Below are 12,090 nucleotides of genomic sequence, written 5' to 3' on the forward strand. Positions count from 1 at the left end.
TACTTATTCTTGCATTATATATTAACCCCTGACTGTGCATTGGGCAGATTAGATTATACTTAGTTTATTGCACCTTATAACAGAGATCCATATAAAACTTCAGTCAAATCACCCCAGTAATTTCAGAGAAAAAGTGGAATGGATAGACAAAGATAAATATAGATTTCTCCAAGACTAAAAAGTTAATGTAAATTATTAATGTTACAAAAATTTTGTAGAAACCTATCAAGCACTAAAAAGCATAAAAAAAACTGCTAGATTTTTTAGAAATTAATATAATCGTACTGGGGTAATCCTGTCAAAATCAGAGTTCCTTATTAGTGCCATCACTAGGTAAGTTCAGCTACCATCAATTCCACAAGTTCTTATATTGTAACAGACTAGGCTTGGCAAACGATAAGGTAATCCTTGATGATAGAACTTTGCAGTGGCTCCTAAGTATCTACAAGCTATCACAAAAAATCAAATGTTTGAACATCTGGCAGAACTTTCCATGAATATCCTTTATAGCATGTCAGCTTATGGTTTGATTAAAACTGCGACTCGATAGGACTGCACTCGCCCCCATCATGAAACCACTAAAGAATATCCCACAAAATCAGATTCGAATCACAGCTATTGCCTATTAAAGTTACATTTTCTGGCACAAATAAAAAGATCTTTGATAAAAATTTCAAGGAGTATTATTGCAAACAGAGGTAAGGAGTCTGAGCAAGGATTTTTTCTTTCTTTTTTTTTTTTTTAAACAACTCTTCACTGTTTAAAAATATAAAAGGGTGGTGAGTTGATATGGTGAACACTTTGAAAAGGATTATATAGCATTAATAAAGCTTTCCACAGAAGTCTTAGAACTTTTTGATTGCATTAATGTGTACACACAAACAAATATGAGAACAATTTACTTTTTAGCCAATCAAAGTAATTAAGAATTCATGTAAAAAAAATTTTTTTTAATAGTTCAGCCTCATCTTTCATAACATTTCATAACTACTTAAATTACTCAAGTAAAATAGCCATCTCAAGATGGGTTCTTAAGGAGTCACACTTGGAACTTTTAAGTGACAAGGAAATCCTAAAATACTTTGCGAAGACATGGAGATAATAAAAGTGTGAAAATAGAAATTACACGACTGAAATTATGGATACAGTAAAGTCGTTAATACCCCAAGAATCATACAGTACCAAGTGCCACATATAGGAAAAACGAGTTATGTAAACCACTATGTTCCCCAAACTTTCCTCTAACTGAAGTGCGGATCGGAGGTATAGAATGCATCCGGGGACAGTCAAAATCCAATGTTTATGACGGTGACCAAATACCCACATCTGCTGAAAAGGTAAACTAGCTGATATGGATTGGTTGGTTGTTTTACAGCATATCAACCTTTTTCAGGTTATTTAGTGCCGAATCCAGTGATTAGGAAGAAATATTTTTTTTTAATAGAATATATTTGTTTCTTTTTTTTTTTTCAAGTTGGCTTCTATTTAACCCATAGTTGGGACCTTAACAGGTACTACCATCCACTCCAGGTCAGAGTATACCTGGGAGCAATGGCAATTAAAGGGTGGCTTCACACTCCCCAAAGCCCACAAGCTGGGGCCTCACTATCGGATATACTTTAAGGTCATATCCAGGACCAGCTGATGTGGAGGCTCTGCCCACCTTCGTACCCAATGCACATGCTTTTTATCTTTGTGATGTTCAAGATGAAAAAAACTATTCGTTAAGACGTGGAAGAAAACTCAATCTCACTTCAGCTATCAGTGAAGAATCTGATGACACTAAGGATCGCAATGCATTCACAGATTATGTTGACATTAATACCAGCGAAGAATGACAAAAGTAATGCAAGTGCAAGTTTTGAGATGAGGATTGGTTATTCATATTATTTGGATTCATTGGACTACTGTTCTCATCTTGAGTGTCATTTTCACATTTCAGTCGATATAACCTCCAACCTTCTTCAGGTGTATCTTGTCGAACTCGGGAAGGTTTCTATCAAACTCGAAAGGACCCGTGGTTAGAGTCCTTGGAAAAATCAATTGTAGGAAGTGATATTCTCCTGACGGTTGAAGGTTCAATCCTGTGTGGGCGACCGAAAAATACAATTGTAAATTACTTAGGGCCTCTGTCCAGTCATGGCTGATGGAACAAGAGCACACTACCCCCCGTGAAATAAAGGGTTCTACTCAAAATTCTGTCCAAATTTCTGAGTTAGACAGAAACATTCCGGAGTTCAAGATACACCTGAAGAAGGTTGAAAGTTATATCGATCGAAATGTGAAAATCATATTCAAGATGAGAACAGTCGTCCGTTCAATACCAATAAAACAAATATCTATTAGGTCTCATGTTCTATATGCAATCTTGTTTGCAGGTCTCTTGCTGGACTGAAAAGTCATCAGAGGCAAAAACATAAATGAATTTAAAAAATGTATTAAAAATGTAGGTTGTAGGAACCTCATATGTTGCATCGACGGAAGCGTCCATAATTATGTGTGTGTGTTTTATCTGCTCATATAAAACAGAAAAATAAAAAGTCAACTAATGAGCTATTTAAAAGAATTTTGTTCAGGTATGCATTATAATTGAATAGGTAATTAATACAATGTGAGCTCATTTCAGGCCAACATAATTTGCATACCAATGCATTTATCCAGAAATAATTAAAAAAATAAATAAAAGCAATTATACTGGTTATTTAGTGCAGATCTGTGCTAAAATGTATGAAAACATTTAGGTTACTTGGCATTATAGTTGGATTGTACGAGAATTTTAGTTTAAGTACACCTTTCTTTGGTTTGTTACATTTTTTTTTTCCTTTCTGAAGAAACCATTCATTCTCATGTGTGATGATTAGTTATTCAATGTCTAGTTGAATTCTATCAGTATTACAGTGAGGTGCCGATCAACTTTGTGACTTTATTATTCTTTTATTCAAGTACTTAAACGTTGTAATACAACCTTCTTTGATTCATTTATAAGAGTCGAAAGTGAACCATAGGTTTACTTTTGACAACCTTGTAAATCTCGCTACCCTCATTTGATCCTTTAGTTCTCACATTCCATTAACAGTGTTTCTGTCAAAAAACTGCTATTTCCGGAGTCAGAATCTATTCATCTAACATTTATCATTGGCTAGTTTTTTGATCTTGAAGATTTTTTTTTTTTAAACCTTACACAAAGTGGCCTTATGCCTTGCCTGGAATGATTTCCATAAAAAATTTTTTTTCAAGTTTTTAATTTTAAAGTTTATATTCTTAAAAATGTTAAAGAAAATTATATTGCACAAGCTTTGATTTATGCTGTTTTGCTTATTTGTATTTTGAAAGGATTATACCAATATTCAAAAATCTTTTTCTTTTAAGTTTTTTTTATTTCTTATTAACAAGTTGATTAATCAACAATTAGTCAGTGTGCTGTATTTAGAGACAGAGGTTGTGAGTCCAAACTTCACTCAGGATATAAAAAAAGGTAAATTTTACATATTTAACGATTTATAGTTATTCATACCGGCCCATTTGGCATTTGTAAAAGTGTTTGTTAATCAGCTGAGACCAGGGTTCAATTTTCGATTGAGTTACTCCACATAATAGAGTGATGGCACGATTCCAATATCCCCCCCCCCCTCGATTCGGATACAATTAAGATTCCATACTAAATTCCCAGTTCCGATTCTTTATAAATCTGTAATATTTAACTATAAAATTATTTTTTCCTTATTGCCGTTAAATGTACAAATATTTTCTCATACGTAAAAACACACTTATGAGGGTGACTTCTAGATTTTAGCTTTATTGATAGTTCAAAATTAGTAAATATTTTATTACTACCAGCAGTGGAAGTTCTGTTTAAAACAAAATCAATTAAAAAGAAAGAGGAATCGTTTTTGGCATCGAAAAATAGGCACAATTCTTTCTGATTCCCCAAAAAGTTAAGATTTTCCCAATTCCTAATTAATTGTCTCAACACTATATATGTATATATATATATATATATATATATATATATATATATATATATATATGGTGTCCATAAAGTCCGTGTGCAATTTTAAAATGAATTGTTCCAAAATCAAATCCTTTTTACATGTTATTTCTATTGCAATCACAAAATTATATTTTAAGGCCCACACGGACTTTATGGACACCCTGTGTGTGTGTGTATATATATATATATATATATATACACATAAATAATATATACACACACACACACACACACACCCATATAGCTAATGCCCCCTTGCTAAACATTCAATATAAAGTGAGGATCAAGGATAAGTGGAGTAATTTTGGGAAAGATGTAGTGCCCTCCTTTACATGGTGTATGTACTGAGTAATCTAAAAGCAGTCTTATGGTCACCCTCAACTGTAGTTGAACATTTTACTTTTATATATACTAGATCCTGTTTTCATATACAAGGATCATTTCCATTACCAAGTGATACTGGTGACCTCTGTTCACTATTTTCTTGTTTTGCACTTAGAGTTTAATGATTTTCTTAACAACTTTGATGGCTAAAAAAGAAATTGTGGCTATGTTCAAAGCAAAACAAGTTCCAAGTACCAGAGCATGCAGGAGAAAAGAAAAAAAGCCTTTTTTTAAATTGAGAAACAACATTGACAACGTAAAGTATCTGCTACTTGGGAACCCTGAAGAAGAGACCAGGCGAAGCCCATGTGCCAAGATGAAGGAGGTGGAAGACGTAATAACGACAACAACAAAGAGAAAATGGTCAAGTAAAGATGATTGCTTACCTTGGGCCAGCACTGAAGACAGAATCATCAAAGAAAGGGTCAAAAAGGGCAGGAGAAGGAAAGCCTGGAAAATAATGTTGAAACATTCTATCGTTTGGTTCACTTCTGCATCTCCGCACCCCTAAAACCAATGAAAGTAACAGGCTGAATGGCTGCAACAAAGTTGGCTTTCAAAAGAAAGCCCAGACGGCAAATTTACTTTCAATTTCATGCCAAAGTTTAATCCCAGATTAGATAAGCACTGAGCAGGCCACATTAAAACAATTGGACAAAAACATCTACATTTTATAAATTAACAGATGTACTAACTTTTCCAAAAAAAAAAAAAAAAAAAGTTATACAGGTGTTGAGAATTATGTCCCCACTCTACAAAATACAAGACAGATAATTTTAAGACTCCTACATTTATTTTTAATCTATATATATATATATATATATATATATATATATATATATATATATATAAAAGGCAAAGTGTGAATGTGTGCTGTTTTTTGTATGTCCAGCAAAGGCTTTTTTTTTTGGGGGGGGGGGGGTCTCGGTGGGGTTTATTGTTTCTTAAAACTTTTTATATATTCCCTAGATTATATCTCCGATTTACGAAAGGAGGTTGTCTATCTTTTATTTGAGTGACCTTGACAAGCTGTTTCTTACTCTCCGCTTGTGTTTGGCTTTTCCGTATGAAAAAGTGAAACTACAAAAGTGAAGTTTGTTCTTGGCCTTTCGTGAGCTTTGATCAATGTGGGGGAAAACCTGTCATATCAGACATTTACTATTCATTTGGATACTCCCCTTTTTGTGAGGAGCTGGTTTTCCCAAACATCTTGGGGAAACCAACAAATACGCAGAACGCGTAAAGCTTAACTGGCTCTGCACGATTTCATTTCTCTATGGTGTGATGTTTGACCTACAAAACCAGATTTAGTTTTTAAGCGTTTCATTTCAACCATTCTCAGTTCTCTGCCCTCTTAGCGCCACGGTAAGAGGTCAGGTTTCCTTTTCAGCCTTCGCCCCAAGGCTTCGGGTTCGAGCCTACAAAAACTTTTCCTCCTCCCCACACACAGACTGACAAACACCCAAGCAATGCCGGGCATCCCCGCTAGTTTTAAATAAAAATGAAAAAAAAAAATTCAAAATACATAAAACTTCAAATAAAATACAACTTTTTGATTTTGTCATTACAAGTGCAAATAAAGACTAATTGTGTTATTTTTATCTGTATAATTTTGTGAATTTTTATTGTAGACTTTTCAATGTCTTTATTTCAATAAATCGTTTCACAATGAAAGTACTAAAGAACAATAAAAGTGAAGGAACTGATTTGCCTTATCACCGCTTCCAATAGCAACCATGCCAAAAGTTAGCAAGTACATTAGCTTACTATAACCAAAATTTTTATTTAGCCAATAAAAATTCATTCCTGGCTTTAAAATGCTCAGCAAATCCTCATTTAAATGTAAAAAAAAATTGAAAATCTTGGAAATTTACATTTAAGAATTTTATAGAAATAAAAACAATTTTGTAACAATTCAATTAATATAACTAATAATGAAATATATAAAATCCTATTAAAAACAGTTAAAAAAAAAAAAAAAAAAAAAAAAAAAAAGGAAAAAAGACTTTTTTTTTTTTTTTTTTTTAAAGACAGTAAATACAACTATTAATTTATAAATTAAACATGTTTTTAGCCAAATCACAAAGTCTGCACAGTAAACATCTAATCTTGAATGGATGTCATTAACGAGTCCATCTGAGTAAAAAGTCAACAAGAATCAAGTATCATTTGTAGGCATGCAAGCAAAAGCTAACTAAACTTGTAAAAGTAATTTTTGGAATTAGTTGGTACGATTTACAACATTTTCCAAAAAAAATTATCAGGACCTTTTGACTGATTTTGTGAGGTTAATTTTAAACATGGTCAAATAATCAGCTGATTGGATCTAATTACATAACATCCACATCACACAATCTAAAACAAAAGGAGAAAAAATATATACAGAAGATATCTGTAAAATATTTCAAGTGAAATTTAGTCAAAGAATGGTAAAAACATTTGTTGCCAAAGGCAAGATAAGTGTGTTTGAACTAAATTCAAAGTTTTTATTTACTTTAAAACACAAGTAGTGCTGAGTTAGAATACGAAAAAAAAAAAAATGGCAGACACGAGTCATCTGAGGCATCTTGATAATCGCCCAAAAATCGAAAATTAAAAAATACTGGTATTTTTACAAATGTATGAATGTGTGTGTGTATATATATATATATATATATATATATATATATATATATATATATACACACGAATTTATTCATGGATCTTTGTAGATATGTCAAAAGAAAACCTTCATGGAAGCTAATTATCAGAACAATTCAAATGTTTAAGACATTCCTCGTAAAATACAGCAATAAAAAGATACAAGGTATTTTAATTTTAAAAGCAAAAAACTTCATGAAAAAAAAAAAAACTCAATATGAAGTTTTTAGTATCTTAACTTGCATTAGATATAAATTTCACAAACTAAATCTATCATAGGCTTACATAGATTATTATTCTTTTGGACCAAATTAGCTAATAAAGTTTAGAATAGCATTAATATAGAAATTTTCTATCATTCGAAATATTTCAAAATACTGTGCATTGTCATCTCTCAATCCAAACCAAATTATCCTCTTCACTTGAGTTTTATGTTCTCTCTCATAATACATCTATCTTAATAGTCTCCAGAAGACATTCTAGTCACGACTGATTTGTTCACAAGATTATGGTAAGTCAGAGTTCTTTTCATTCATTTGAAGAGATTGGATTATATCAATTCAGAAACTTGCTTGTACTTATGCCAGGATTCAACCAGGGGAGGTTGAGCCGATACCCAAGTGAATTCGTCACATTACGAATCAAAGCAGTCCATCCAAGTCTGTCCACTGCTGACTCCTCCTCATACTTTAACCATTGACGATTCCACTGTCACACACCAAAGACCCGAGGGCTGGTCATAACTCCCTAATCAGTTTTAACCGTTGCAAGTCCTGTCCTAAGTTGACCAGAACTCTTCTTGCACCATCCTGGTAGTGGTGTTGGTGCTATTTTCTTATAAACCAGGTCAGTTGGTTGACAATGAAATACATGCTCAACCATCAGAACTTCCTGATAAGTACTTCCTCAAGTTTAAGAAGGTTACATCGTGTGTAGATTGTGACATGATTGGAAACACAAATCATGAGAATGTGCCGAAGACATCACCGATCAAAGACTTCCAATCTTTGAATCTCAGCTACCTGTAGAGGTCAGGTTTCGCACCTGTAGAGAAGGATTGCGCAAACGAACTTGATAGATGCAACATTTGGGCATTAGGATTCAGAAACAAAAGAACATTTTCTGGTGAAGTAGTGAATAAAATTTCATCTATATATTTTTAAGAGTTTTTTTTTTTTAATATTTAAATTTTAGATTAAAAAAAAAAATCTAATTTGTATTTTTAATTTAAGTAGTGACTGATCAAGTTTCTTAAATGGAAAGTACGTTTTTGTTTTTTTAAATTTACTCGTTCTTAAATATGGATGAGGTTGCCTGAAAATTAGAAAAACAATATAAGTCTTAAAAATACTTAAGAAACTAAGAAATGGACATTTTAAAAAAGTTACAATATGCAAAAATTGGTGCAATTATTTTAACACTAAAAATGTTTTCGGCATATAGCGCTGTAAATAAAAATGAAGATAGGCAAAAAAAAAAAAACCCTAAAATTTCTTTGAACAAAACGTTGGATGAACCTAAACTAAAAAAGTTGAAACACATTTGAGTTTTGATATTTATCAAGAAAATTATATATTAACAGCAAAAGGCAGAAATTTATTTGTTAAAAATACTGGAAAGTATAAGATAAAAATTTTCAAATATCTGCTTCAGAGATTTATATGATGCATTTATTTTTCTACAAATTCAATATAATTTACTTTTAAAAGCTTTTTAAACAAGTTTTTAAAAATATAAATACAATTCTTTCCATATTTGGATTTTTCGGACTACTATTCTCATCTTGAGTGTCATTTTCACAACATTTCAGCCAATATAACCTTCAACCTTCATCAGATGTATCTTGTCAAACTCTGGAATCTTTCTATTGAACTCTGGAACATTCCTGGAATTTCCAACCGAACCATTTATTATTCCATGCAAGTACCAGTAGTGTAGTAGATAAAATACTTGGTAAAATTCAGTTAATTACACTCTTCTGGAGGTTGAAGGTTCAACACTTAAAATACAATTGTAAATTACTTAGGACTTCTACCCAGTCATGTCTGACAAAACGAGAGCATGCTACTCCTGTGGATTAAATAAAGGGTTCTGTTTGAAACTGTGTGCAGATTCCTGATCTCAATAGAAAGATCGCACAGAATTCAGCTGAAAATGGTCAGAGGTTACATTGATTCAGACATTGCGAAAATACTCATCCAAAGAATCCAAACGTGGATCTCAAAAAAATCAGAAACAATTGTTTTACCCTCAACTAACCAGAAATTTATTTTTTCTTTTTTTTTTTTTTGTGGTTTTAATCTATATTTTACTTTCTCATATTTTAGTTATTGAAAAAGTTCTGCATTTTTAAAGATGAGAAATGATAACATTCAGATTCTTTTTCGTCTTAGACTTTGTCCTGAAAGCAAAGTATTGAGATGAGAGAAGCAGAAAGACACTAAAGGATGGGGATAGATGTAATGGGCATTAATACTACTTGATGAAAAAGCGATTATGGGAAGAAGATCGCGCAGCACAAAGTTGTATGGAAATGAATTATCATTCATAAGAATTGAGAACTTTTTTTCCTTTCTTCTAAAGATAGACATCAACTTTAGTCATAACTAGTCTTAAAGAGTTGGGATGAGAAAGCTACATAATAAAATATAAGAAATTAAACAGACTTTGAACTTGTTTCTATTGTTGACTCAACACTTTATGAGACAAAAAAAGGGAGGGGGGGAGGGTTCTGAAAAAAATTGTAGACTTCAATGCTGAAGGTTTAACAAGTTTTCATGTCAAGGAGTTTTGTAATGTGAAAACACCAGAGATAAATAAAGTCTAATCGATTAATAAAATAGAAATGCTGATTACATTTCAAATTTTTTTTTTTTAAATATGTACTATACAACTCTTATGTACAAACCATAATGGTCAGGCATTGTTGTATAATTTACCCCAGGTCAGTTGGGCTGGCTTTTTCCAACAAGCTCACCATGTCCCAAATACTAACTGACCAGGCACAACAATCTAAGACAGCTTCCATTATGAAAACAAACCATTCACGGTTCCAGCAGTTACTCACTACAATGAATCCGCCACATTCTACAAACCATAAGAGATGGAAAACTGCAACGAAAAGTTTGTTTGCTTAATGCTTGGACTGCAACAGTTCGAACATCCAGATTACTTGTTTGATGTAGTGACCTTTTTTTTTTTCGGGGGGAGGGGGGGGGGGTCCATGTAGACGAATTGCTCTACCAAATTTTTATAGATTCATCATCTACGGCTGGGGTAAAGGATTCTGCATCTCCCTCCAATAATATTAGTAAAAGTGATACAATAGGATCGACAAAACTCAAACACAGGTTAGTTTGTTTTTGTTTTTTAAAAAAAGTTACTGCTTATCAAGGCCGAGAGGCCATTCAAGGATAAGAGTTAATGAATGACATACCGTGATAAACGGTAATGGTGGAAATTTGGTAGAAATTATTTACAAGGACAGCTCAAGAATTTGTTTATGTTGGATTTGAAAACTATCAAGTTATAGTCAGCTGGGAAGCAGCTCCATGGTATTGTGTTTTATAGATTGGCTGTTCTAGGAAAGAAGCTTTGCTCATGAAATTTTCATATAGTTTTAGGTACAGATAAAGGCAGGTAAAATGAGAAAAATATAGTCATCAGCTAACTGAAGTATTAGTATTATTTATAATGTAAACATCTTTTTCAAATAAATTTAAATTTTATTAAAAAAATTGTAAATGAAATAGAAGTTTGGTTTTGTTTCACATCAACAAAAGACATGTTCGTAAGAAGAGCGAGTTCTCCATTTAAATACACATGTGGTAAACTACACAAGTGTTTGCGATGAATCTGTTACGGATGGAGAGGGGCAAGCACTTGCCATGATAAAAGATGCAATACTTCTGTAACTGATTAACTGTAAAACTGGACTCATGGGGCAGGGGTGGGGTAATCATTACTTGTAAGTTTCATTCCTACAAGATTGTCAAAAAGCTTCTCTATTGTAAAAATAAAATATTTAGTAAGATTGACTTTTAGAGATGATACATGCACAAGAAAAAAAAAAAAAAAAAACATCCAAATAGTTGCTTCATTATAGTTTTCCTTTGATGAGAACAGATGTTTGTTGCCAACACATTCTAAGTAGTATTAGCTTTCTACCAATGTGTGTGGCCTAAGTAGATTTCTAGAAAAGGATTTTGGGGTCTACTTTTACGATGTGGAGCGGTTGAAGGAGTCAGAATTTTATGATGAACTAATTTTTTTTTTTTTTTTTTAAATCAGCCAGGATCCTTTGCACTCTAGATGGCAAGAGGTGTCTTCTTGTTGCAAGTCAAAAGAAATATAAACTACCCACCATATACGTCTGCCATGAGATAGTTACACTTTGTTGATACAATGTGAAGAACACACATTTCCTCATGTAACACTGTGTTAGACTAGTACTACGGTCAACTTGACCATTAAGCCACAACACTGCATTTTTATGTATAACCTCATCAAGCTAAAAGGTCAAACTTTTAGATGTCCAGTTTTCGTTCAACGTTACTTTAGTTGTTGAAGTCGAAAGTGTTAAAAGCCAGTTTCTCTGGCTGAATATCTTAGACAAGCTGGTGCAAAAGATATGACAAGAGTGCAAGATTCAAGCCAGTTTCACACTTTTCACAGGTTAAGAGAAAATTATAAAGGAATAACACCAAATGAGGGTTATCATGGTTCAGATACATCATTTAGTAGCATGCCTATGAAAAATATCAAAATTAACATTTCTACTAGATAGATAAATACAGATTTTATGCATACAACAACTAAGATATTTCATATTTTTGTAGCGCCATAATACATCTATATACATATAGCTACATTATTACATATAAAGTAGATTGATCAGTAGCATTTTTACGACAAGCTACATCAAAAAATCCAATTCAGTTATTTACAACAAATATTCATCCATGTTAAAACAATTTTTACTTTTAATAGATTCTATTAATTTTAATATTTAATCCTGATCAACATTTTATTTTATTTTTTTATTAAATCATAAATACAACTAGAGTTTTTATCTT

At 32.3% G+C, this 12,090-nt stretch overlaps 1 protein-coding gene across 28 annotated transcripts in view; it reads right to left on the minus strand.

Moving 5' to 3' along the window:
- LOC145263743 (dnaJ homolog subfamily B member 6-like) overlaps positions 1 to 12,090 on the minus strand; it is a 115,815-nt gene that overhangs the window by 25,682 nt on the left and 78,043 nt on the right. For 18 of the 28 annotated variants that reach the window (XM_080120738.1, XM_080120742.1, XM_080120741.1 and 15 more), the window contains one exon: positions 4,762 to 4,882. In XM_080120738.1, coding sequence (XP_079976864.1) covers positions 4,762 to 4,882 — 121 coding nt within the window. The remainder of the gene's footprint in view (positions 1 to 4,761; positions 4,883 to 12,090) is intronic. The other 10 variants (XM_080120751.1, XM_080120749.1, XM_080120747.1 and 7 more) reach the window with 1 other exon arrangement.

This window comes from Euprymna scolopes, chromosome 39 (genome assembly GCF_053919585.1).
Source record: "Euprymna scolopes isolate OS-2025 chromosome 39, ASM5391958v1, whole genome shotgun sequence".
NCBI lineage: Eukaryota > Metazoa > Mollusca > Cephalopoda > Sepiida > Sepiolidae > Euprymna > Euprymna scolopes.